The sequence below is a fragment of the Salvelinus sp. IW2-2015 genome, linkage group LG9 (genome assembly GCF_002910315.2).
Source record: "Salvelinus sp. IW2-2015 linkage group LG9, ASM291031v2, whole genome shotgun sequence".
NCBI classification, from domain to species: Eukaryota; Metazoa; Chordata; class Actinopteri; order Salmoniformes; family Salmonidae; genus Salvelinus; species Salvelinus sp. IW2-2015.
The window spans coordinates 11,285,438-11,313,039 of NC_036849.1; the positions used below are offsets into that span (position 1 = coordinate 11,285,438).

Consider the following 27,602-nt stretch of genomic DNA (forward strand, 5'->3'; position numbering starts at 1 on the left):
TGCACAGGGTTCAATTCTTGGACCGACTCTCTTTTCTGTATACATCAATGATGTCGCTCTTGCTGCTGGTGATTCTCTGATCCACCTCTACGCAGACGACACTATTCTGTATACTTCTGGCCCTTCTTTGACACTGTGTTAACAACTCTCCAGGCGAGCTTCAATGCCATACAACTCTCCTTCCGTGCCTCCAACTGCTCTTAAATACAAGTAAAACAAATGCATGCTCTTCAACCGATCGCTGCCTGCCCCTGCCCGCCTGTCAACATCACTACTTTGGACGGTTCTGACTTAGAATATGTGGACAACTACAAATACCTAGGTGTCTGGTTAGACTGTAAATCCTCCTTCCAGACTCACATCAAACATCTCCAATCCAAAGTCAAATCTAGAATTGGCTTCTATTCCCGCAACAAAGCATCCTTTACTCACGCTGCCAAAACATACCCTTGTAAACTGACCATCCTACCAATCCTCGACTTCGGTGATGTCATTTACAAATTAGCCTCCAAAACCCTACTCAATAAATTGGATCAGTCTATCACAGTGCCATCCGTTTGTGTCACCAAAGCCCCATATACTACCCACCACTGCGACCTGTACACTCTCGTTGGCTGGCCCTCGCTTCATACTCGTCGCCAAACCCACTGGTTCCAGGTCATCTACAAGACCCTGCTAGGTAAAGTCCCCCCTTATCTCTGCTCGCTGGTCACCATAGCAGCACCTATCTGTAGCACGCGCTCCGCAGGTATATCTCTCTAGTCACCCCCAAAACCAATTCTTTCCTTTGGACGCCTCTCCTTCCAGTTCTCTGCTGCATGACTGGACGAACTACAAAAATCTCTGAATTGGAAACACCTATCTCCCTCACTAGCTTTAAGCACCAGCTGTCAGAGCAGCTGATAGATTACTGCACCTGTACATAACCATCTACAATTTAGCCCAAACAACTACCTCTTTACCTACTGTATTTATTTTATTAATTATTTGCTCCTTTGCACCCCATTATTTCTGTCTCTACTTTGCACTTTCTTCCGCTGCAACCAACCATTCCAGGTTTTTTTTTAGTTTTATTTACTTGCTGTGTTGTATTCACTTCACCTCCATGGCCTTTTATATTTTTTATTTATTTTATTTTATTATACATATATTTGTTTGCCTTCACCTCCTTTATCTCACCTCACTATTTTACTGTTGTCAAAAATTGATAGGGTTAGGATTTGGGCTAAATCAACTGATGCTGATGTAATTGTGTTTTCTGAAACCTGGCTCAGCAAGTCTGTTTTTGATAAGGATATTTGTATAAGTGGTTACAATGTGTATCGCCCTGATCGAGTTAAGAAAGGTGGGGGTGTGGCTATATATGTAAAAACTAAATTCCCTGTAAGTGTGGCAAAGTCTGAAACTATTTGTAAACAGTTGGAATTTCTTGCTTTGAATATTGAGGTTTCAAAGGGTCTCTCTATAACTGTGATTGGCTGGTTTAGACACCCCTCTGCTCTCGGTGATGCATTTTCTGAGCAGGCTTTCTTTCATGATTTGTTTTATTTTGACTGGAGCAAGATTGATCTTATCCCTGATGTGGAAACTGCCTGGAAATTCTTTCATGATGGTTTTTCCCAAATAGTAAACAAACATGCCCCATTCCGCAGGTTCAGGGTTAAAGGGCTGGATAATACATGGTTTTCTTCTGAGCTGTCTTGTATTATTCACAAACGTAATCTAGCCTGGGCGAAAGCAAGGAAATCATGTTCTGATGCTGATTGGCTTCTTTTTAGGCAGTTACGAAACAAGTGTTATTTTCTTCTCAGGAAGGCCAAGTCTGAATATTTTATGTCTGTTACCACTGATAACCTGAATGACCCTAGAAAGTTGTAGAAGGCTATTAAGTCTATGTCTGGAAACAGTGATGTTAATGAATTACCGTCATGTGTTTTGAAGGACGTTGTTGCTGTATATGACAAAACTGAAATGCTGAATTGTTTCAATGAGCACTTTGTATCATCTGGTAGGCTGTTTGATTCAGTGTCCTCTGTCTTTGTACAATCCTGTGTGGTTGAACCAGTGAGAGCTGGTCAAACTTTTAGCTTTTTGCCATTCTCAGTGCAGGTGGTACATAAAGCCCTGAAATCCTTAGATCAGAGAAAGCCTGAAGGTCCTGATCTTCTGGATCCCTGCTTTTTAAATCTGGCAGCTGATTTCATAGCTGAACCACTTCTATATTTGTTCAATCTAACCCTGGAATGTAATGAAATTCCAAAGATCTGGAAATCAGCATTTGTCCTACCACTTTTAAAAGGGGGAGACCCAACTCTTTTAAATAATTATAGGCCAATCTCAAAGCTGTCACCCCTGGTGAAAATACTTGAAACCCTTGTGAGTGAACAGTTAAAATAGTGTATACACTAACTCTATTTTATCAATGTACCAATCGGGCTTCAGAAAGAAGCATAGCACAATTACAGCAGCCATGAAGGTTTTAAATTATATCACTGAAGCCCTTGACAAAAAACAGCACTGTGTCTCACTTTTTGTTGATCTCTCTAAGGCTTTTGATACAGTTGATCATGCTATACTAAGGCAGAGATTGTTGAGTGTAGGTCTTTCACAGCATGCAGTTGCATGGTTTGCTAACTATCTGTCTGAGAACTCAGTGCACTCAATTTGATGGGCTCATGTCTGTTAAATTGCCTGTCTGTAATGGTGTGCCCGAAGGCTCTGTACTTGGTCCTCTCTTATTCACAATTTATATAAATAATTTAGACAAAAATTTCCAAAATGCACAACTTCATTTTTATGCTGATGATACTGTTATTTACTGTTGTGCCTCGTCACTTACTAAAGCTTTCCAGAACTTGCAAACTGCTTTTTATACTGTTCAACATACCTTGTGTCAGTTGAGGCTTATCCTCAATACTGACAAAACTAAACTAATGGTGTTTTCTAAAGCAAGTAATACACCTTTGAACTTTTCACCTATTATTACCTGTCAGGGCAATGAGATTGAGACTGTAACCTTATATAAATATCTTGGAATTTTAATTGATGACGGCCTCTCTTTTAAATTGCATATTCAACAACTTACAAAAAAATGAACCTGAAATTGGGATTTTATTTTAGGAATAAGGCCTATTTTTCTTTTGAAGCCAGCAGGAGGCTAGTATCAGCTACATTTTTGCCTTTACTAGACTATGGGGATATTTTATATATGAATGCTTCCGCTCAGTGTTTGAGATCAATTGACAGCCTTTACGATGGCACTTTGACATTTATTTTAAACTGCAAAACCCTTACGCACCACTGCACTTTGTATACCAGGGTTGGCTGGCCTTCTCTAGTCACTCGTAGGGTCAGTCACTGGTATACTTTTATTTWCAAAGCCATTTTGGGTTTACTACCTTTTTATTTGGGCATTTTTATTGTTCAGAAATGTGGTGGGTACTCTCTTCYTTCGCTGGACTTTATCCTGCTAACTGTTCCAAATGTCCAAACTGAATTCCGTAAAAGGGCTTTTATGTACTCTGCGCCATCGTCTTGAAACGCCTTACAAAATACTTTTAAACTGGAAGAACTTGTTCCGATTGGTATTTTTAAATCACTGATGAATGATTTTAAGACTGATTCCCTGACCTGTCAATGTTTTTAATTTGCTATTTTTGATTTTGTTATACTCTTGTGAATTCTATGGATTTTACTAGATTACTTGTAGTTTTTCATGTTGTTTGTCTGTCATTTTTGTAATGACTTGGTGCTGCCTATCTTGGCCAGAACGCTCTTGAAAAATAGATTTTAAATCCCAATGAGCCCTTCCTGGTTAAATAAAGGTTAAATAAAATATAAAAAAATAATACATTTTAAAAAGTAGTCACCCTATGCCTTGATGACAACTTCGCACACTCTTGGCATTCTCTCAACCAGCTTCAACTGGAATGCTTTTCCAACAATCTTGAAGGAGTTCCCAAATATGCTGAGCACTTGTTGTCTGCTTTTCCTTCACTCTGCGGTCCAACTCTTCCCAAACCATCTCAATTGGGTTGAGGTCGTGTGATTGTGGAGACAGGTCATCTGATGCAGCACTCCATCACTCTCCTTCTTGGTCAAATAGCCCTTACACAGCCTGGAGGTGTGTTGGGTCATTGTCCTGTTGAAAAACAAATGATAGCCACACTAAGCTCAAACCAGATTGGATGGCGTATTGCTGCAGAATGCTGTGGTAGCCATCCTGGTTAAGTGTCCCTTGAATGTCACCAGCACAGCACCTTTACACATCGTCCATGCTGCACGGTGGGAACCACACATGCGAAGATCATCCGTTCACCTACTCTGCATCTCACAAAGAAAGCAGTTGTAACCAAAAATCTCACATTTGGACTCATCAGACCAAAGGACAGATTTCCACTGGTCCACCGCTCGTGTTTCTTGGCCCAAGCAAGTCTCTTCTTCTTATTGGTGTCCTTTTTAGTAGTGGTTTCTTTGCAGCAATTCGACCATGAAGGTCTGATTCACGCAGTCTCTTCTGAACAGTTGATGTTGAGAAGTGTCTGTTACTTGAACTCTGTGAAGCATTTATTTGGGCTGCAATCTGAGGTGCAGTTAACTCTAATGAACTTATCCTTTGCAGCAGAGGTAACTCTGAGTCTTCCTTTCCTGTGGCGGTCCTCATGAGAGCCAGTTTCATCATAGCGCTTCATGTTTTTTGTGACTGCACTTGAAGAAACTTTGGAAGTTCTTGACATTTTCCAGATTGACTGACCTTCATGTCTTAAAGTAATGATTGACTGTCATTTCGCGTTGCTTATTTGTGCTGTTCTTGCCATAATATGGACTTGGACTTTTACCAAATAGGGCTATCTTCTGTATACCCCTACCTTGTCACAACATAATTGATTGGCTCCAACACATCAAGGGAAGAAATTCCACAAATTAACTTTTAACAAGGCACACCTGTTAATTGAAATGCATTTCAGGTGACTACCTCATGAAGCTGGTTGAGAGAATGACAAGAATGTGCAAAGCTGTCATCAAGGCAAAGGGTGGCTATTTTGAAGAATTCCAAATAGAAAATATATTTTTATTAACACTTTTTTGGTTACTACATGATTCCATATGTGTTATTTCATAGTTTTGAGGTCTTCAGTATTATTCTACATTGTAGAAAATATTAAAATAAAGAAAAACCCTTGAACGTGTAGGTGTGTCCAAAATTTTGACTGGTTCTGTACATGTTCGTGAGAGTCTCACAGAAGTGTCTTACAGACAGAAGTTGGCAGATCGGCTGTACAGACTCCAGACAAGTCTCAAGACGCTTGTTGGGGTTGTAGATCAAAACGGAGAACACCACTGTTTGTGAGAGTCTCATCTTACCATAGAGGAGTCATAATAAACTGTTCGGATGCTACAGATGATTTTGTGAGAAGACCGATTTAGGGATGTGTTATGGTCTGACAAACACCGCTCTAGCTCTGTCAACTAAAGGGGTTAAACCCACTGGAATAGTGACAAACTTGCCTGGTAAAGGATGCAAATGTATTTTGTCGCCACCTACAGTGAGACAGGTGGTTTGAGAGGCCAAGAAAGAGTCCAAGGGCCACAGTTGGAGAATTACAGAACTTGGTCGCATATTGGGGTCACCAAGGGTCCATATCTACAATTAGACGCCACCTCCATGCCAATAGGTTATTTGTAAGTGTTGCTATTAAAAAAGCCTTTATTAAGAGTAACCAACAAATGTAAATGACTGGAGTATGCTAAAAGGCATTGACACTTGGATTGGAACCGGGTGCTATGGTCTTATTTATTTTATACAGTCTTTTTTGCTAATCTTTATCAAGGATGCCAATCATTTTGGAGGTGACTGTATTTGCACATGTGCTCACACACACATTTACACACACACACACACACACACACACACACACACACACACACACACACACACACACACACACACACATGACTGTGTCCTAACCTAACTTCTTGATTGCATGTTTGTCTTTTTACATTTGTTGTTGTAAGACACTAACTAGCTGAATGTGCTGTCTGGCTGTTGTCTACTACAGAGAGAGTAATGGTGTTGTTTTCAATTATTGATCACTGCTGGTTGGGTTTCTTTTAATGGAGCACCTGTCAGATGGAGGCAGGAGCATCCTGGAGGATCCGGGTAAGGGGAGTGCTAAAGAGAGGCAGAAGCGCCTCTAGCCTTTTGGGGCTTTAAGCAAGATTTGGTTTGGGGGCCCCCCCACCTCACAGACAAAATATGTTAGTGCGCCCCTTCTTGCCAGTGGTGTGAAGAGAGAATTTTGCAGTTTTAAAGCTAATTTCCCACCGTTCTACACATTTTGCCATGACTTATGTCACGTTCATATGATATCTGAATAAGAGTGACTAATAAAATCAATGGGGTCACCCTGGAGGTCAGGGCCAGTGACGTGCAGTGAGGTCAGTGGCTGGGTAGGCTCAGGCAATTATCAAAGCCAGATTTACTCACAAATAAACCTTGATGAAGCCTAAGTTCACCATACAACAGATAGCTTCAACAACGAGAGTGGCATAGGCTATTAACTGAAATTGAAAAATAATTTTCACCAAATGTAAATACCAATGTAGCCAAGATACACAAGCGATAGCCTACAATGGTGGCATATTTCATATCATCCGACAAAATGACACACTACTCAACTCAGCTCAGCTTGATGTAGCATCCACAGTAACAACCAATAGGTGGCACTAAAAGACCAATATGGGCACATTTCATCCAAATAGTTTGCAAAGAAAACTCCATAGTCTTTCACAATGGATTTAGAATTCTTCCAATGCACCGCACGTGGCACACGCAAACACACACATAATAATATTATTATGTGACATATTATTACGCACACATACAGTATATGACAAAAAAGCTTCTAACAAAATGTTGATATCAACAATTGAAATGACTGAAAAATGCAGTTCAAAACGTAAAAAAAAACTATTCTAGCTTGATAAATCAAATGCATCAAAGGGATGTTGTCTATTCTCATGTTCATTCAACAGAAGCCCAACCTGCAAATTGCAAAGGAAAATGCATTTAGGCCTACCTTAGTCCATTCATCTGTCCTTCGGGGTGAACTGCTCGGTGACAGCGTTGTTGAAGTCACAGAACCCCAAGTCCTTATTTTCGTTCTGCATGCACACAGCAGGCCAATGGACGTGTGGGAGATGCATCCCCAAGGCCTCCTTCAGATCCATTTTCACACTGACACAAAAAGTTACACACACAGTAGCTGGTAGCATAGTTGTCCCACACAGCACCTCCACAATTAGGGCAGTGGTTTTCAAACTTTTTCAGCGGGGAGGTGACTACCTCATGAAGCTGGTTGAGAGAATGACAAGAGTGTGCTAAGCTATCATCAAGGCAAAGGGTGGCTACTTTAAAGAATCGAAAGTGTAAAATATATTTAGATATGTTTAACACTTTTTTGGTTCCTAAATAATTCCATGTGTTATTTCATAGTTTTGATGTCTTCACTATTATTCTACAATGTAGAAAATAGTAAGAATAAAGAAACTCTTGAATGAGTAGGTGTGTTTTTCACATTGCATAAGGATGGGAGACAGGCGCAGGAATACGTAATAGTTAAAAAGAAATCTTTACCCAAAACAAAAGAGCGAGGTGTAAACCCCTAAATAATTCATTGTACGAGACCCGTAATAACAAGTGCACAAAAATACACGTAGTAACACAAACCGAATAAAACAGAGAGCAGGTACTCACAAGACCAACGGACATAGGACAAGGACAATGGGGAACAGAGGGCACATATATACACATACTAATCAGGGGGAATGGGAATCAGGTGTGCATATAGAGACAAGACAGTCCGGGTTTGGTGGTGATGATCCAGTTCAGTGACACCAAGAAGGCCGGTGATGTAGACCTCCGGAGCTGGTGAACGGAATGAGCAGCAGTACCGCGGGGATCCGTGACAGTGTCCAAACTTTTGACTGCTACTGTATGTTTAGGTTAAAAAACCAAGGCAGATCTCAAAGCATTAGGCTATTATACAAACACTTAATTTACTAACTACTCTCAATACATTTATCAACCTGAATCTGTTTATTATACGCTGTAGTCGATATGGGAAATCCAAACTGCTAAACTCTCTAGCTTATATAACAATTCTGAACACACTCTATCAAAAAGCAGACTCTAAATGGCATAGGTTGTCAGGTTGAATCACAGTGAGGCTAGCAGACAGTGCTAGTGGTGTGACAGTAAAATGCTGTGTGAGCGCTCTGTGGACTGGAGCAGTGGGCTGCTGATGACGCTACGCTGTACGATAGCTAGCTTCTAGCTCACAGAGATGCTCTCCCCTCCCCTCTCCTTCCCTTCCTCTTTTCCCTTCCTCTCTCCTTTCCCGGGAGGTGACCTTGAGGCCTGTCCTCTGTTGTGGGGGAGAGTGGGGGAAGGTATCGGCTGCTGAGGGCCTGCTGAAAATGTGATCAAGGCTACAGTGTCCCCACCATTTGTTATATGCCTCTGGGAGGGAAGCTGCTACTGCTGCCACTATGGCTACAATGGAATCTGATGCTAGAGTATACTACTGTACTGTTGATAATAATGTACATTAGTCAAGAATGAACAATTAATATACTGTAATACATATACTGTAGTGTATTTTCAGTCAGTACAGTATAATATTTTGAATTGCAGCTTTCGATTTGAAGTGTTATCTATGACTTGATAATTACAGATATATTAATTTGCTACTATTTTGATCAGCCTAGAATATTTTGAGGACGAGGTCTGTCCATTAGCTGTGTATTTGTACATTGTGTGTGTGGTTTGATTGGAGTTGGGAGTGCACACAAACTGTATGTCTCCCTTCTGTATCCCTGGTGGGCATCTTGTGTCTAGTGGGCTTCTGTCCAACCCACCAGAGAGAGATGCCAGTTATGGATGATGTGGAGAGGGAGAGAGAAAGAGAGAGATGCCAGTTATGGATGATGTGGAGAGGGAGAGAGAGAGAAAGAAAGAGAGATGCCAGTTATGGATGATGTGGAGAGGGAGAGAGAGAGAAAGAAAGAGAGATGCCAGTTATGGATGATGTGGAGAGAGAGAGAGAGAGAAAGAGAGAGAGATACAAACTTGTTTGCACTAATACGCACACTTGTCTTATCCTACTAGCACTGACTTTGCTGATAACTTCATCATTAAGGAAAATGTACTTACTATGTCTTTAAGAGAGAGAGAGAGAATGGTGACAAAGTTAATGACGTCATTGGTTGGAGAGGTTGCAGAGAGACACATGGACCTCGCTGGGTCTCTGTGTCTCAGGAGACTGGGGGCCGAAGAGGCCACTGATCCGATCAAGGAACAGATGGGCCGTTTGGGCAACAGAGCCTAACCTAGCACCGCTCACAGCTCCTGAGGGAGATCACCCTGTGGTGAAGCATGGCTCTCACCCACACAGATCTACAGGCAGGAGTCAGACTCGCCCACACAGCTCTAGAGGCAGGAGTCAGACTCGCCCACACAGATCTACAGGCAGGAGTCAGACTCACCCACACAGCTCTAGAGGCAGGAGTCAGACTCGCCCACACAGCTCTAGAGGCAGGAGTCAGACTCGCCCACACAGNTCTAGAGGCAGGAGTCAGACTCCCTAACACAGCTCTAGAGGCAGGAGTCAGACTCCCTAACACAGCTCTAGAGGCAGGAGTCAGACTCCCTAACACAGCTCTAGAGGCAGGAGTCAGACTCCTTAACACAGCTCTAGAGGCAGGAGTCAGACTCCCTAACACAGCTCTAGAGGCAGGAGTCAGACTCACCCACACAGCTCTAGAGGCAGGAGTCAGACTCACCCGCACAGCTCTAGAGGCAGGACTGAGACTCACCCACACAGCTCTAGAGGCAGGAGTCAGACTCACCCACACAGCTGTAAAGGCAGGAGTCAGACTCACCCACACAGCTCGAGCTATTCCAGCCTTTTCTGGGGGTAAAGCACTGAGACTCACCTAAACTCTTTGATGCAGGTTAAGACTCAAATTCACCCTGTCAAATCAAATCCAATCAAGCTTAGCACATTTCAGACATTGCTGCAACACAATGCATTTCACAGGAAAATAAACATGCATAAAACACAATGCAAATAAAATATTTACTACACAACAAACATCAGAGGATAAAAAACGAAATAATAACAATAAAAACTTCAATACTAAAAAGCATGCTAAGGAATAGCAGAGCTAAAAAGGTGTGTTTTAAGATTCCTTTTAAATATGTCCACAGTTTCGGCCCCCCCTTATGGTGAATGTACACTAGATGCGGGAAATTTCCGCGTGCCGCTTAGGCTGCTCATTGTGACTCGCTTGTGGGTGTGGGCGTGCTGGCAGCATATGGCAGCATGTTCGATTGTCCATCAAGAATTCAGCATAGCAAGTTTGTATGAAAGTCTGGTTATTAAATGGGTACATAGTTCAATAGTAATATCCTCTAAAACGTTCTGGTGACAAACAAACTTTGCTGCCCTGTTTCCAATTGTCCACATGGCTGGGAGAACCTATTCAAGTAAGTAAATACATTTTGAAAATGTAAAAAAACAATGTATTATTAGCTAACTAGCTACAGTGCAGGCTAACTCAAATGAGCTGCTAAATGAGCTAGCTAGTTGGCTAGCTATCTATCTAGCCAACTTCACATATACTGTATAGATAACGTTAGCTAGCTAAGTGAATGAAATATCACCATCTACCTAACTTCATATTAGCTAGCTATCTTGGTGTTTTTATCACTGTAAAAAACTAACTCCAAATGCATTTGTAGGTAGCTAGCTAACAGCCATGGAGGAGGGTGAAAGGATAGCAGCCTCAACTGTCAGTGAGAGAGTAGACTATTCTGGATAGGGCAGGTATTTTTGTGTAGTTCCTGTCCCTAGAAGTGAGGATGGAGGTAATAGTAACATAATATTCAGTGCGGTGTAATTTGACTATAATGAAGTCTGTTTCTTGAGGTTTTCTGTCCTCAGATAAGGAGAGCTATGAAAGCCTGTCTACATATGAAGAGATCCCAATGAAGAGCAGTGGTTCTCAGTCCTGGTCCTGGGGACTTAAAGGGGTACACATTGTTTTTTTTTACTTTTTTTTTTTTTTGACACAGCTGATTCAAATGATCAACTCATCATCAAGCTTCAAGTGGTATTTATGTATTCATTTGTGATGCTATCCTTGATATGATCCTGCTGTTGTCACATGCTACACATGCACGTGTGTGCCCATGCATCTATCAATCCAATTTTATCATGATTTGTTATCAGGGATATTATACTTTAGTAATCCACAATGACCTGGTGATGTAAAAGTGAATAATTACATTGTCTTTCATATTCCTACAGATACCTTGCAACTGGAGATTCCTTCAAAGCGATTGCCTACAATTAACATGTAGGGCACTGCAAGGTTGGGTGACCAGGGRCATCTGGGACTGCCTCCTGGAGGAATTCAGGTGTGTGAAGTCTACCTGTGTCCTGCATAACTTCATGAGGATGGACACGAGGACCAGGAGGGGATCTGCAGCTCGTCACCGTGTGCCAGAGGAGAAGTCTGCTGCTCTGCAGGATGTTTCAAGGATGGGGTCCAACAACACAGCAAGAGGCAATCCGTGTGCAGGAGATCTTCACCCCCTACTTCTTCAAAGAGGGTGCTGTTCCCTGGCAACACCATAGACTACACTATGCACAACCAAAGTCTATTTTAAGAGCCATTCACATTGCAATAAGAGTATTCTTCCATTTACTTAGCTATGTCAACTGCAGTTATTCAATTCCCAGTTTCTCTCCCTTTTATTTCTGCTTCTCAGGTAAGGGTGTGATGTCTGTAAAAAAAACAAAAAAAACATGCTATTTTAAATCACCCATATTGAAGAAATGTAGAACAATTAGACACCCTATAACCCACACCTTCACACTCATGTGTCAATCTGATTGATTGATTGTGCTGTGCAGTAAGCAGACTCAGGTGTATAACTGTGGCTCCTTTCACCTTAGGCAAGAGGGCCAACCATGGAGAATAGTAAGACACTTCATTATTTTTATAACTACGCTATATTGTTTGTCCTCGTGTGTCTGTTCATATTTTTCAGCATAAAGTACTTTGCAGACACTTAGTGTGGTGTGGACACCAGATGAGGCCACACACACAGATTCCTGTTGAACACTGTCCCTTTAACTCTTATTCTCTCAAGAAGTCTCTCTCCTTCACTTCATCCCTCTCTCCTCTTCGCCCTAAATCCGCTAGGTTATATCAGCTGTGTCAGTGAACCCCTCCCGCATCTAAACTGGCTACATAGAGGCCACAGCATGATCAGAGGTGAGAGGTCACTTGGTCAGGTCAACAGGAAGTATTATTAAAGAGATGCTTTACATTGAAATACAGATAGAGATGCAGTAGTCCCAGAGTTAATGATCCAAGGTCAGTTTTGCATTTCACCTCCTGATTATTATGATGACTAACAATGTTAGAATAAAAAATTAAACATGCTATATCTCTCTCCATCTGTCTCTCGTCTGCGGATATGTTTTGATGTGAGAGAGGATGCCAACCCCCAGTTCCATCATTGCCACCTCACCTGCTTTTAAGATAACCTTCGGGCCGACTAGAGACACTATTATGTAATTGTGATGAACTGGGAGAATATTAGGGTAGCACTGTGATTCATTAATCATATACTGCCTTCCCTGCTCCTATGTTCTTACCTCTTTCCCTTTCTGTCTTTTACACCTCTCTCGCCACCTCCTCTTTCTTCCTCTGTTTTTATAATGCACAACAGATGTGCATTGAAGTACAGATTGAACTTGTATTTATAATATTACAATTATAGTATTTATAATGCTTGTATTTCATAACACTTGGATAATGAACTGCTTTCAATAAAGTGTTTCACATTCTCTACTGGATGAAATGAAGTCTCTCATTTGATGAAATACTACACCTATCCTGTTTATCAGATCAATGCAGATGAGGGGCATTAGATATTGAGATGAACCGGTTTTAGAGTATTTGCATGATGCGTAGGAAGTGTAGTGTACTGTTTAAAAAAATTATATTTCTGTATATATGAATTACAAATCAGCCTTTAATTAGTTAAATCCTGTTTATTGTCTATTAGTTACAATGTGTAACCATTGATGTCCCAGGACCAAGATTGGTAAACACTGTTGAAGTGTATAATTGTAATACATAAACTCAGCAAAAAAAGAAACGTCCCTTTTTCAGGACCCTGTCTTTCAAAGATAATTCATAAAAATCCAAATAACTTCACAGATCCTCATTGTAAAGGGTTTAAACACTGTTTCCCATGCTTGTTCAATGAACCATAAACAATTAATGAACATGCACCTGTGGAACGGTTGTTAAGCCACTAACAGCTTACAGACAGTAGGCAATTAAGGTCACAGTTATGAAAACGTAGGACACTAAAGAGGCCTTTCTACTGACTCTGAAAAACACCAAAAGACAGATGCCCAGGATCCCTGCTCATCTGTGTGAACATGCCTTAGGCATGCTGCAAGGAGGCATGAGGACTACAGATGTGGCCAGGGCAATAAATTGCAATGTCTGTACTGTGAGATGCCTAATACAGCGCTTCAGGGAGACAGGACGGACAGCTGATCGTCCTCGCAGTGGCAGACCACGTCTAACAACAGCTGCACAGGATCGGTACATCCGAACATCACACCTGCGGGATAGGTACAGGATGGCAACAACAACTGCCCGAGTTACACCAGGAACGCACAATCCCTCCATCAGTGCTCAGACTGTCCGCAATAGGCTGAGAGAGGCTGGACTGAGGGCTTGTAGGCCATGTTGTAAGGCAGGTCCTTACCAGACATCACTGGCAACAACATCGCCTATGGGCACAAACCCACCGTTGCTGGACCAGACAGGACTGGCAAAAGTGCTCTTCACTGACGAGTCGCAGTTTTGTCTCACCAGGGGTGATGGTCGGATTCGCGTTTATCGTCGAATCAATGAGCGTTACACCGAGGCCTGTACTCTGAAGCGGGATCGATTTGGAGGTGGAGGGTCCGTCATGGTCTGGGGCGGTGTGTCACAGCATCATCAGACTGAGCTTGTTGTCATTGCAGGCAATCTCAACGCTGTGCATTACAGGGAAGACAACCTCCTCCCTCATGTGGTACCCTTTCTGCAGGCTCATCCTGACATGACCCTCCAGCATGACAATCCCACCAGCCATACTGCTCGTTCGGTGCGTGATTTCATGCAAGACAGGAATGTCAGTGTTCTGCCATGGCCAGCAAAGAGCCCGGATCTGAATCCCATTGAGCACGTCTGGGACCTGTTGGATCGGAGGGTGAGGGTTAGGGCCATTCCCCCCAGAAATGTCAGAGAACTTGCCGGTGCCTTGGTGGAAGAGTAGGGTAACATCTCACAGCAAGAACTGGCAAATCTGGTGCAGTCCATGAGGAGGAGATGCACTGCAATACTTAATGGAGCTGGTGGCCACACCAGATACGGACTGTTACTTTTGATTTTGACCCCCCCTTTGTTCAGGGACACATGATTCCATTTCTGTTCATCACTTGTCTGTGGAACTTGTTCAGTTTATGTCTCCGTTGTTGAAACTTATGTTCATACAAATATTTACACATGTTAAGTTTGCTGAAAATAAACGCAGTTGACAGTGAGAGGACGTTTCTTTTTTTGCTGAGTTTACAGACACAGCATCATACAAAGACTGGAATGTGATACTCCTGGTAATGGATATGACTGAAAAATAATCTCAAAGACATTCATACCTGAACTGCACCTTTATTTGCCAAAGTAGAGTACATGATCAGTGAATATATTACATGTACAGGCTACAATGTGGGGATCTCATGCATGGTAATAACTACATGTATATATGACTTGCATCCTTGGCACAAAGTTATATTATATTGTACTCAATCCATAGGCATTAATGTCATTCAGACTGTTTTGAAGTTGATACAACTGGCTATGATAGCTGAGGTTCATAGCTATGTTGTGAACTAATATGTATACTAAACGTTTGGGTGCATACACATCGGCTAGATAGCTAGCTACACATCCATAGGCATACAGGTATTTTTATCCTCCACTGCACAATAAGCAAGAACATAGCTAGGTACGTTATTTAATCTATCACCATTGCGTAGCAAATATCAGCAAGGCAAGCTTACAAAATTGTACATTCAATTTGCAGTAAATGCTTTAGCTAGCTAGATTCTTTACATCCACTGTTTACAAGATGACAGCCTGGTTTGCTGGTTGTTTCAGGAGTCCCTAAAACATTAAACAACCAGAATTACAATTTCATACTCATGCCACAACACCCATAAAGCATAAAGCTAGCTTGCTAAATCGCAATTTTTATAAAAGGGCATCATGTGCTAGTGTATCATGCCCGTTAGGTTCTCTGGCAGGCTATTCCAGAGGCTGGGGGCATAGTAACTAAAGGCTGTTTCTCCATGCCACTTGGTCCTAGGCGTTGGGATAGTTAAAAGGCCAGTGCCAGAGGACCTGAGGGACCTACAGGGTATATAACTTAAAAGCGTGTCTGACATGTATTGGGGTGCATAAACATGGATTGATTTAAAAACCAATAAAATAATCTTAAAATGTATGCTAAAACTCACAGGCAAGCCAGTGCAGACACTTAAAACCAGTGTAATGTGTGCTCTCCGTCTGGTCTTGGTCAGTACCCGTGCTGCAGCATTCTGTATGTTTTGCAGTTGACCAATGGCTTTCTTGGGTAGACCAGACAGGAGAGCATTACAGTAGTCAAGCCTGCTTGTAATAAAAGCACGGATGAGTCTCTCTGTATCAGCCTGAGAGAGAAACGGCCACACCTTGGCAATGTTCCTCAGGTGGTAAAAAGCTATTTTGGTCACATTCCTAATGTGTGATTCGAAGAGGCAGGACTTTCAGACTCTTCTCGCTCTTTGAGGCAGGACATTGAGTGTGATCAAAGCACAAATATCTTTGGATAACTCTATAAAGTGTAAAAATGCCTGATTCAGAACTGTTGCAGACAAAATAGTCCTAAAAAATGGTACATTAAGTTGATTGCTTGTTGTTGTTTTTCAGATCCATTTTATGCCCAAGTTATTTATTCAGTATTTATTTATTGTTTCGCTATTTGTGGTGTTGTAAGACCAACCCATGACTTTGGAGATGTCTTTGTTTTCTTTCAGCCATCAATGAGTTCCCTGAGGATGTCTTCACCACCTACCAGCGCACCAGAGGAGCTGTCCTGCTGCACATATTTGCGGTAGGAGATTGATGTGTGTGTGTGTGTGTTTAACACCATGTGGTTCAGTAAACCAGGCATGTGTTGTTGACTGTGTATGTGTGTGTATGTGCATATACAGTATGCGTGCATGTTTCTAGCTTACATGTGTGTCCATCCGTGCACACATATCTTTACACAAAGATGACCCTGCTGTGATGTACTGGTCCGTAGGCACTACTAGGCAGTATGTTATCTTCAGTCCTGACGTCTTCATCCGTGGAAAAGTGGTGCGGCTCTGTGATAGACCTTTTTTTTAATACTCTGTGTCATTGTTTGTGACCTGTTATCTTCCTGTCCGGTGATGTCCTGGGCTGTGCTGTGAACAACACGGGTTGGTTTGTACCCAGCCCCAGCACCCTCTGGGCAGAGCCTGTCATCGCTTCCTTACACAACAAAAGGCACATCAAACATGCAGCCTCAGTTGACTCTCCTTTTTCTTTGGGGGGAAAGACAACTTTCTACTTTCTGAGGGCAGGATAGAGAATAGCAGGATGTGTGTACAGTGAGGCTGATTTAATTGCGTCTATTCTAACTCAGTGTTGTTGTATAGTAGAGTGTTCACTGTGCACAGCACAATTTCCTCTTTAACCCTCTACTCTTCTCTCATCTCCCTTTTTTCTTGTTCTACCTCTCTCTCTATCTCTCTCACTTTTCTACCCCCCTATCTCTTTCTCTCTTGCTCTCTCAGGCCCTCTACATGTTTCTGGCCTTGGCCATCGTCTGTGATGACTACTTTGTGACGTCATTGGAGAAGATCTGTGAGGTGGGTGAATTGAGCTCCCAATAGCAATCTCCTCGAGGCCATCAACCTCCTTCCTCTCCCTACGTTATTGACGTGTTGATGTGATGTGTTTGTGTGTCGATATTTGATGCACGAGGCTTCAGTGTGAGATTGTGCTTCCTCCCTCGGTGTGTCTGTCAGAAACTGGACCTGAGTGAAGATGTGGCAGGAGCTACTTTCATGGCTGCTGGCAGCTCAGCACCAGAGCTGTTCGCTTCAATTATAGGTGAGATGGGCTCATACTCTCTCACACTAGCACACTTACAGTATATACTGTACAAGTACAAACATGCTCACCTACAAGTAGATGAAATACATTCAGTAGTATGTAGACTGTATGTTCAATGCACTACGTTGGTATATAGGTTTCAGATCAATGTTGTTAAGAGGTGATCACATTCGGAGATAACTGCCTCTCTCTTAATCTCTCCTTCGCTCTGTCTTTCCCTCTCTCTCTGTCTCTCTCTCTCTCTCGCTCTCCTCCCTTTCTCTCTCAATTCAATTCAAGGGGCTTTATTGGCATGGGAAACATGTGTTAACATTGCCAAAGCAAGTGAGGTAGATAATATACAAAAGTGAAATAAACAATAAAAATTAACAGTCAACATTACACATACAAAAGTTTCAAAAGAATAAAGACATTACACATGTTATATTACGTATATATACAGTGTTGTAACGATGTACAAATGGTTAAAGTACAAAAGGGAAAATAAATAAGCATTAATATGGGTTGTATTTACAATGGTGTTTGTTCTTCACTGGTTGCCCTTTTCTTGTGGCAACAGGTCACAAATCTTGCTGCTGTGATGGCACACTGTGGCCATCTCTCTCTCTCCTTCTTTCCTGAAGGTGTCTTCATCACTCATGGAGACGTGGGTGTTGGAACCATAGTGGGCTCAGCGGTGTTCAACATTCTATGCATCATCGGTGTGTGCGGAATCTTCGCTGGACAGGTGTGTGTGTGTGTGTGTGTGTGTGCGTGACCCCCATGTGCCTCAGTCTGTATTGTTGCACACTGCCAGAAGGGGACCATTGTGTCAATCACAAAGTATTTGGGGCTGTTTTATGCCCCAAATAACTCATTCAGTATTAGATGTATATAGGCATGGGTTGTTCCACCCATTCTGGTGCATTTTGAAAAGTGTAACTTGGTCAGATTTGTTTGTGATTTCACCTAATTGTAACAATCTGTCATAAAGACCACATGTTCAACTTATTGCCTGTCAAGTGCCAAATAAGGTAACAACAAGATTGACAGTAACAGGGTTGACACTTTCTTCTTAAATCAGCAATGAATCCGCTTGTGATAAGTGGAATGGAAGCTTGTTGTGTACATTAGAGATGGGCAATTGAACGCTTGCTTCACAATAACTTTATTGTTAAAACTTTTCTAGCCTTTGTATCTATGGGTAACAGTGTTGATGTGTTATACTCGACCCACTCAGTTTTCCGCCACAAAACACCAGAAAGGAGTAGAACCAATCTACCTGCTTTTACTCTGTGATTTTGAATGTTTCTTTAAAAATATATATTTTAAAAGGACTAGTTTTACCATAGTGAAACAAGAGTTCCGTTCAGATGTAAATGAATCACTAATCACATCAAAATCAACAACAACTAAGGCTTTTGAAGAAATGTGGGGATTAAGTGGGTCAAAATCTTCTCTCGCTCTTTCTTTCTTTCTCTCTCTCCTCTCTTCTCCATCTCTTTTCCTTTTGTTCTATTCTGTCTTTCCTCTCCTCTCTTTCGCTCTCGCTCTCTTTCCTTCTCTGTTCCCTTTGTCTCGTTCTCTCTCTCCTCCAGGTAGTATACCTGACTAAGTTTGCAGTGTTCCGTGACTCGCTCTACTACACCCTGTCTGTGTTGGCATTGATTGCAGTGAGTAACTGATCATCTCATCCCTAGTCTACTTTACATAATGAGGCCATTCAGACTGTCTAGGCCACTGAGCTCATAGAGGGTTGTGGGGAGGAGATTGTTCTGGCAGCTGCTTGTGTGTGTGTGTGTGTGTGTGTGTGTGTGTGTGTGTGTGTCTGGGGTTCTCTGTATTAATGGGAACTGGGGTTATATGTATCAAGCATCTCAGTTTGGAGTGCTGATCAAGGATCAGGTCCCATATGCCCATGTAATCCTATTCATTGTGATCTAATTGGCAAAACTGATCCTACGTCAGAACTCCTACTCTGAGACACTTCATAAATACGACCTCTGTATTGTACTGTAGAATACACGGCATACCCTTTCACACTATCATACTTTACATAATGAGGCCATTCAGACTGAGAGCCTCCAGTGTTCAGTGGCTTTTTAACCTTCATTTACTGCCTAGCCCACTGGGCTTACTGAGAGACCCAGCGGGCCGATAGACAGAACATTCCTCTGCTGAGAGAGAGAGAGCGAGAGAGCGAGAGAGCGAGAGAGAGAGAGAGAGAGAGAGAGAGAGAGAGAGAGAGAGAGAGAGAGAGAGAGAGAACTAGACAGCACTTCATACTGTGTCATTGCTTTGCTTTTAATGTAAACAGTATAGGAACTGTTCTTTGTGCTACTTTCTCATAGCTATCTGTCTGTGACAGTAACTGCACCCTTGATGCATTTCAACAACAAGTTTTTCTAAGTTTGAGTTTCGAGTTTCTTTAGAAAAAAGTAAAGTTGATGCTCTTTCCCCTTTAAAGTATGGACGTTAGTGTAAGTATTTTTTCCCTGTTTTATTTTTAGGTCATTTACGATGAGAAGATAGTGTGGTGAGTACCAATGATGTGTGTTCCTTGTGTCTCAGCAGAAGGTTGTGTGTATTGTGTGTGTGTGTGTGCGTGTATGGTGTGTGTGTGTGTGTGTGTGTGTGCGCCTGCAGACAGTCTGACTCTTCTCTGGATGTTTGCAGGTGGAGAGATTAGTGCTAGTACTGATTGTACTTTGGTACATTCTGATCATGAAGTGAGTTCCACTGGGACCTGTTCCTTCCGCTCAAACACACACACACACACACACACACAACACACACCACAACACACACACACACACACACACACAACACAACACACACACACCACACAACACACACACACACAACACATAACACACGGCTCCACAATTGAACAATCCACATATATAGTATATAATATAAGTTGAGTATAATGTACTGTGTATAAACTCTCAACTCTCAACTGAAGATGTAAACCTTTTCTCTTTTCTCGCATCAGATTTAACACCAGCATCCAGAACTATTTCACAGGGAAGGAGGACAAGAGCTTGGCCAATGGTAACACAGTGATCAGCAGCGAGCTGGAGGATGGTAATGCTTGTTATGACAGTTACATATGGGATGATCCGTCCAAGCCGTTACTTTCTCCAGGTAAGGGTAACCAGACAGGCTTTATGTTCTCCTCTCAGCCAACCCTCTGGCACTCTGACTGGCCTTATAGCAAAACAACTACTCTACTGTATCTGGCTGTCCTGGCAAACCTAGAAACTACTCTGAGCGTCTACTTCTGGCTCTTCCAATCTGGATTAACGTTGTCAACAGTCCTCTCCACTATCTCCTCCACTATCTCCTCCACTATCTCCTCCACTATCTCCTCCACTATCTTCATTCCTCTTTGTAAACTCACAGCTCTGATCCTTCAAACAGAGTTACATACATATCTTCTCTTTTACTCTATTTTAGACTTTGTGTCTTTCTCCGAGTGGCTGATCTTCTCTCAGTGATAGAGGCTGTGCTATATTTCAGACTTCTCCTCTCCTGTCTAGTAGACTCAAGCTGAACTTGTGCTGCCGTGTGGCAACCCTGTCGCTACTGTAGCAAAGCCTGTCTGTTTAGCCTTACTAAACCTACCTGCCTGCTGTGACCTGGTCTGTGAGCTGGTGACATATGTTGCTGTGCTGTGTAGTGATGTGGTGTGCTATGCAGTTCTGTGTCTTGCCCTCTTCTACTGTGTCAAGTACAGTCCATTATTCCAGTCACAACATGTACATCAGTGGAGGCTGGTGGGAGGAGCTAAAGGAGGATGGGCTCATTGCAATGGCTGGAATAGAATCAATGGAACTGAGTCAAACATGTGGTTTCCATATCTTTCATTTGTTTGATACCAGCCATTACAATGAGCCCGTCCTCCTATAGCACCTCCCACCAGCCTACACTGACGTACGTATATGTGTAAGGGTGTGTGAGTTGGTGTTGGTGCGTAGCTGTGCAGGCATTTGTATGTCCGCGTGCCTGTGTGTATGATGTGTGTGTGTCCCTGTGTGTGTACCTGTGCGTGCCTACGTCTGTGTGAGTGTGCGTCTCTACTGTACAAGTGTGTGTGTATATTGAAAGACAAACTGTGTACTGGCAGTTGGCTCACTCCCCTGCACCTTGGGGGGGGGGGATTTGTGAGGTTTTATTGTTTGTCACACACACACACACACACACACACACACACACACACACACACACACACACACACACACACACACACTGAAGGTTTTAGTGTGTGTCACTCCGGTGGCTGATGATCCCATCTGACAGCGTCTTCAATGGGCCTTGAACTGAACCCATTGGGGCTCACTCTGCTGCTGTCACGCCACCACTTTAATTGTACCTCCTGACATACTGTATCCTTCAGGCTGGTATGTGAGTGTGTGTGTGTATGCGCGTCCGTGCATTTGTGTGTTTTCGTGTGTGGGTGCGCATGAGAGAGAGGGAGTTTGCTGGTCTGGCATGTGGGTGTATTAGGCATGTGTGCCAATGGTGGTACCTACCTCGTGGTTGTGTAAAGCTTCTTCTTCTTCATTTTCTTCTTCTTTTTCTTCTTCTTTTTCTGCTGCTGCAGCTTCTTCTTCTTCTTTTTCTTCTTCTTTTTCTTCTTCTTTTTCTTCTTCTTTTTCTGCTGCTGCAGCTTCTTCTTCTTCTTCTGGTGCTTGGTGTGTAGAGTTAGTCCAAAGTTACTTTATGCATCTGTCTATGCTGTCTCACCATCTCTGTGTCTCCAGTGAAGCCCACTAAGATGTACAGTCGTGGCTCTGTGGTGATGGTGGATGAGATGATCAACTCCAGCCCTCCTAACTACAGTTTCCCAGACGCCGGCCTGCGCATCATGATCACCAACCATTTTGGCCCCAAGACACGCCTCCGCATGGCCAGCCGCCTCATCATCAATGAGGTGGGAGAGTTCACTGGGGTCAAGGGTTAGGGGTCAGAGGGTACAGGGTCAGTCAGGTGGGTCAGGCTGAGGAGCTTTGACACAGAACCCAAACATGTAGTTGTTACAGAAGGGGTTAAAGTTTCCCAAGGGGTTGACTTTTTACATGGTATAGAAGCCAGGCCAATTGGAGAGGAGCTCAGTTAAAGTGATTTACTTAGAAGTGTAGAATGTTTGGCCAATCAGAGATTAGAGAGAAATTACAGTGTATGACGATATGCTTTTGTGGAAAGGCCTACTAGAGAGAAGTACAGTTTAGAACGATTTACTGTTGTAGAAAGTTAGGAGAGAAGTACAGTTTAGAGTGATAACTAGCCCACATACGTTTTGATAGGTGGCCTGCATGCTTCAATCATACTTGGCACATCATATGATCACTGTATGTGTCTCTATTGGTCAAAATATCCTGGGGGATATTCATCAAACTTTACAAGTTCATAAAGTCATTGCTCAGAGATAGCCCATTAAATAGCATGTGGGCCACTAAATCAGGTATGTGATGTTGCTACTACCACTGAGTGTGTGTGTGTGTGTGTGTGTGTGTGTGTGTGTGTGTGTGTGTGTGTGTGTGTGTGTGTGTGTGTGTGTGTGTGTGTGTGTGTGTGTGTGTGTGTGTGTGTGTTTGCGTGCGTGCCTGAGCAGCAACAGAGGCTGGTGCAGGCGTCTAACGGTGTGGACAACGAAACCATGGTGATCACTGATGGTAAACCTGAGACCTTGGAGAACGGCACCGTACCAGAGGACAAGACTGCTGAGGAAGAGGAGGGAGAAGCCCTGAATTCACCCTTCACCATCCCTGGTGGGTGGGTGTATGCGTGGCTGCATGCATGTATGGGTGTAATATCTTCCATTACATTGGCTGATGCACCAATAAACTACTTTCACACCCTACTCAAACTGAACGCTCACCCCCTTAGCGTAGGAACATGAGCTGCTATTTCTTGTTCCCTCCACCAGGGGGCTGCATGGAGAAGGTGAAGTGGCTGATCTCCTGGCCCATCCTGCTGCTYCTCTACTTCACTGTGCCAAACTGTGCCAAGCCTCGCTGGGAACGCTTCTTCATGCTCTCCTTCTTCCTCTCCACCGTGTGGATCGCRGTCTTCTCCTACTTCATGGTCTGGATGGTGAGACACGTTGGACATTCTGTATTCTTACGTGTCACTGACATTTTGTGGGAGACACAAAGAAACACTGAGCAATTTGATTGTTTTCGCAACCGGAGTTGAAAAGTCCCAACTTTATAGAAATGGTCAGTGACGAGACTCCACGATAACCAATCGGGTAGGGAAGCTCTCTCCTCTAGTTGTTAGCAAGCTTTGACACTGTGCTGGATATACTACGAACCATGCTACCATGCGTTTTGCATGCTATTTGGAAGATTACTGTATAATCTGTTAAATGTGTGACGATGTGTGCAGGTCACCATAATTGGCTACACTCTGGGCATCCCTGATGTGATTATGGGKATCACCTTCCTGGCAGCTGGCACCAGTGTCCCCGACTGTATCGCCAGCCTTATTGTTGCTCGTCAAGGTACAGCACCACTCTCCCCCCCCTCTCTCTCTCTCATCTTCACATTTTTGAGTACAGTACCAGTGTACAGTATACTTTATGGTCTGTACAGGATTTTCCATATCTTAATCTCGATCTCTCTCTAGGTCTTGGGGATATGGCGGTTTCCAACACCATTGGTAGTAATGTCTTTGATATCTTGGTGGGACTGGGGCTCCCCTGGGCGATACAGACCATGGCTGTGGACTATGGCTCTGAGGTAAAGGAAGCACATTCAGGAACAGTTTGCCCTCATGCCTCTTAATCTCGATCTAGACCTCAGATTATTTATCTCCCTCCCTCCCTCTCCATCTCTCTCTCTCTCTCTCTCTCTCTCTCTCTCTNCTCTCTAGGTCTTGGGGATATGGCGGTTTCCAACACCATTGGTAGTAATGTCTTTGATATCTTGGTGGGACTGGGGCTCCCCTGGGCGATACAGACCATGGCTGTGGACTATGGTTCTGAGGTAAACGAACTCGGTCTTTACACTGTTTTCCCCTCAATGGGCCTATGTTACTACTGCTTATCAATACTTCATGCCTCTTGATCTTGATCTAAAATTCTTTCTTTCTCTCTCTAGGTGATGATCAATAGCAGAGGGCTGGTCTACTCTGTGGTGCTTCTTCTGGGCTCTGTGTTTCTGACAGTGAGTTATTAAAGGAGACGTCTCTCTCGCTCTCTTTCGCTCTCTCTCTAACACTCTGTCCCTCTGTGTCCTGCAGGTTCTGGGGATCCATGTGAATCATTGGAAGTTGGACCTGAAGCTGGGTGTGTACGTGCTGGTGATGTACGTCATCTTCCTGTGTTTCTCCATCATGATCGAGTACAACGTCTTCACCTTCGTCAATCTGCCCATGTGTCTGGAGCAGCTGTAGGACGGCCACTGGACCAGAACAGAAGTCCCTGCTGAGTTATAGTCTCACACAGCCCTCTGGATCTAAACTTAATCACTAACTAACACAATCATTTCTATAATTTTACATTCCCACATGCACTTATTTTACACACTCCTTTCCCATTCCAGATGTAATTGTCTGCCCTTACTATACCCCTTTTACATTCCTTCACTATCAATCCATAATGTACAGTTCCCTAGATCTTTACATTCATCCACAATATCCTCTGTCCCCCAAACCACACTACCTACACATGCTTTTGTGCTGTCAATTAGAGGAGGAGATACCAACAGAACCGTATGGATTCTCCTTACTAACTCAGAGGAACAGATGGCTACTCTGTCTTTCCCTGCAGAGCGCAACTCACCATCAGAAGGAAAGAAACACAGCTCACCTCTAAACAGAACCCACCTGGTTGAAACCCTCCTAGTCTCCACAATATAACCCTGGACCACCATGACACTACCTTCCTCCTCTGTTTGTATCTCATCCGGTCTGGGAGTATTTTTTGGTCAGGCATCTCACCAGCATCCATCCCTACTAAAGAAAAGGACCCGAGCTGCCCTCTCCGTATATTTATGAATTCGTCATTTATTGCCATTTTGATTTATTCTATTATTGTCTTTCTTTGGAAGGAAAACAAACATACATTTCATGAACATATTGCACTTCAGATGTTTCGTGTGAAAATAATTAGAGTATATATATGGCATATAATATATTATATTTTTACGGTTCAACGTTCTAGTTCCTCCTTTGTGTGGTGCAGTAAGGAGAGAAAGGGAGAAGGCAGCATCCTCTCTCTCTCGCTCTGGCAGGGAGAGGAGAGTCCAGGGGAGAACCTGTGCTTCTTCTGTTTCTGGACACTCTCCAACTGCAAGAAACTGCTGACCAAGACAAGACTGATACGCCGTGTTCCGTATTCGCGTGTGAGTGGAAGTAGGTGAGAGATTGCAAGAAAGGGAGGGGAGTGTCTATTAGTATTCAGCTCCACTGTGGAGAGGAGAAAACCTCTTGGGAGACTGTCCCCCTTGGTACTTGGTGGATGATGATTTTACAGATAGCTCGAGTGTACGGTGAACAGGACTTGGGCCCTTTGGCTGAGGAAAAGCATGGATTTCTTTTGGCATACTGTTGGAGGTTCCAGAGCCAGGCTCGTCTGCCTGAGTCGTGTTGATTTGTTTAAAAAAAAAAATGAATTATGTATTTGATATCTTCAGCTCCTAACAAGGCCAATGCTTGTACTCTGTTCAGTTCCCTCTCCTCCCTGTGCACCAGTCTGTCTGTCTCAGAGGGCTGAAGAGCTGCTGCTGCCCCCCAGTGGTCTAAACAGAGTGGATCCCTATGCCACTGGCTGTGGTTGCTATGGGAGTGAGTATTATTGTGACACAAACCTGGAAGGATACGACCACGACCGGGACCATGGATGGGGATCTGTGCTGCATAATGGCGCACTTATTTATGTTGTGTGTGTTTATGTAAATATGACCCGTCATGGACAAGCCTCTCGTTGTGATCCCAGTGCTTCTTCTGCCAGTCAAGCAAGGTGGGATGCAGTTCCCGCGTAGATATTTTAAACTGCTTCCTTCTCTCCACCTTACCCTGCCCCAAATCATCCTTCTCCTCCTTCACCTCCTCCTGGCTCTCTCTTTCTCTGTGATTATGTCTTCTCTAAATGCATGATGGGACGCGAGGCAGTGTTTATTTATTGCTCCCCCAGAGCAGAAGCTTAGTGGGATGGGATAGGATCATCACCCTGTTCGTCCATCCGTCGACCTCCAAATATTGGCAGCTACGAGTTGAGTCGCCCTCTGCCCATTTGACTGACTTCTTGACCTCGTTATGGGTCGTGTTCATTAGGGCACACAAAGGAAAACATTCTAACGTCTTAAGTAGTTGCTCCCTGTTTCAGTCAGTTTTCTTCTGTTTGGTGCCTAATGAACACGACCCAGTTCAGAGGTCGCTGTGGGAACAGAGGGTGGAGTCTGTATCGGTGTCAGTCGTGAGTGTGTAGGGTGTTGGTGGTGTATCAGTGTTGAAAAGTGTTGTCACTGTTTTCTGTGTTGAAAAGCAGACATTGGATGCAGTGTGTGGTATATATAATATAAACACATGTATGCAATCTCAATAAAAAGAGGACCAGGTAAGGATGATACAGCATATTATGCATTAAAAATTGTTTTATTAAAGATGATGAAGGCATTGATACTATACAAGTACAAGCAAACACTTATGCACACACAAACACACATGCACTTGTCAAATGTTTACTCCAATACTCAACACATGCTTATGCACACACACACACACACACACACACACCACACACACCACACACACACACACACACACCACCACACACCACACACACACCACACACACACACACAACACACACCACACACACACACCACACACACACACACACACTGTGGTAGTCGCTGGTGCAATGACAAATTAACTCAACCCTCTTGTGTTATGTAATATATAATAAAATATGCTATTTAGCAGATGCTTTTATCCAAAGCGACATAGTCATGCATGCATACACTTTACATATGGGTGGTCCCGGGAATCGGACCCACTATCCTGGCGTTGCAAGCGTCATGCTGGGATGGGAGCTCTACAACTGTATTTGTCTTGTGCAACTCTTCTGAACTCCAAGGACATTTTGAAAAGTAGTCTTGGAGAAAGTGGCCATATCTTTCACTTTTAAATCTCACTTGATTTATTCCATTCCTAAAACGTTATTCTATTCATGTCATGGCAATATCATTTTTTGCCATGGGTTTTAGTTGTTGTTACATATTAACTAAGGGATGTGTATTGTGTAATTTTAACAATACATTTTGAAATGAATGGAATAGTAGATATCTTCAA

The 27,602-nt window shown here is 43.1% G+C and overlaps 1 protein-coding gene across 1 annotated transcript in view; it reads left to right on the plus strand.

Moving 5' to 3' along the window:
* slc24a4a (solute carrier family 24 member 4a) overlaps positions 1-27,028 on the plus strand; it is a 59,171-nt gene extending 32,143 nt beyond the window's left edge. The window contains exons 3-17 of the mRNA XM_070445133.1: positions 16,215-16,291; positions 17,001-17,075; positions 17,235-17,319; positions 17,946-18,049; positions 18,900-18,974; positions 19,812-19,840; positions 19,980-20,030; positions 20,297-20,388; positions 22,068-22,237; positions 22,919-23,075; positions 23,234-23,400; positions 23,695-23,809; positions 23,935-24,047; positions 24,408-24,473; positions 24,550-27,028. Coding sequence (XP_070301234.1) covers positions 16,215-16,291; positions 17,001-17,075; positions 17,235-17,319; positions 17,946-18,049; positions 18,900-18,974; positions 19,812-19,840; positions 19,980-20,030; positions 20,297-20,388; positions 22,068-22,237; positions 22,919-23,075; positions 23,234-23,400; positions 23,695-23,809; positions 23,935-24,047; positions 24,408-24,473; positions 24,550-24,702 — 1,529 coding nt within the window. The 3' untranslated portion in view covers positions 24,703-27,028. The remainder of the gene's footprint in view (positions 1-16,214; positions 16,292-17,000; positions 17,076-17,234; positions 17,320-17,945; positions 18,050-18,899; positions 18,975-19,811; positions 19,841-19,979; positions 20,031-20,296; positions 20,389-22,067; positions 22,238-22,918; positions 23,076-23,233; positions 23,401-23,694; positions 23,810-23,934; positions 24,048-24,407; positions 24,474-24,549) is intronic.
* The last annotated feature ends 574 nt before the right edge of the window (positions 27,029-27,602 follow it).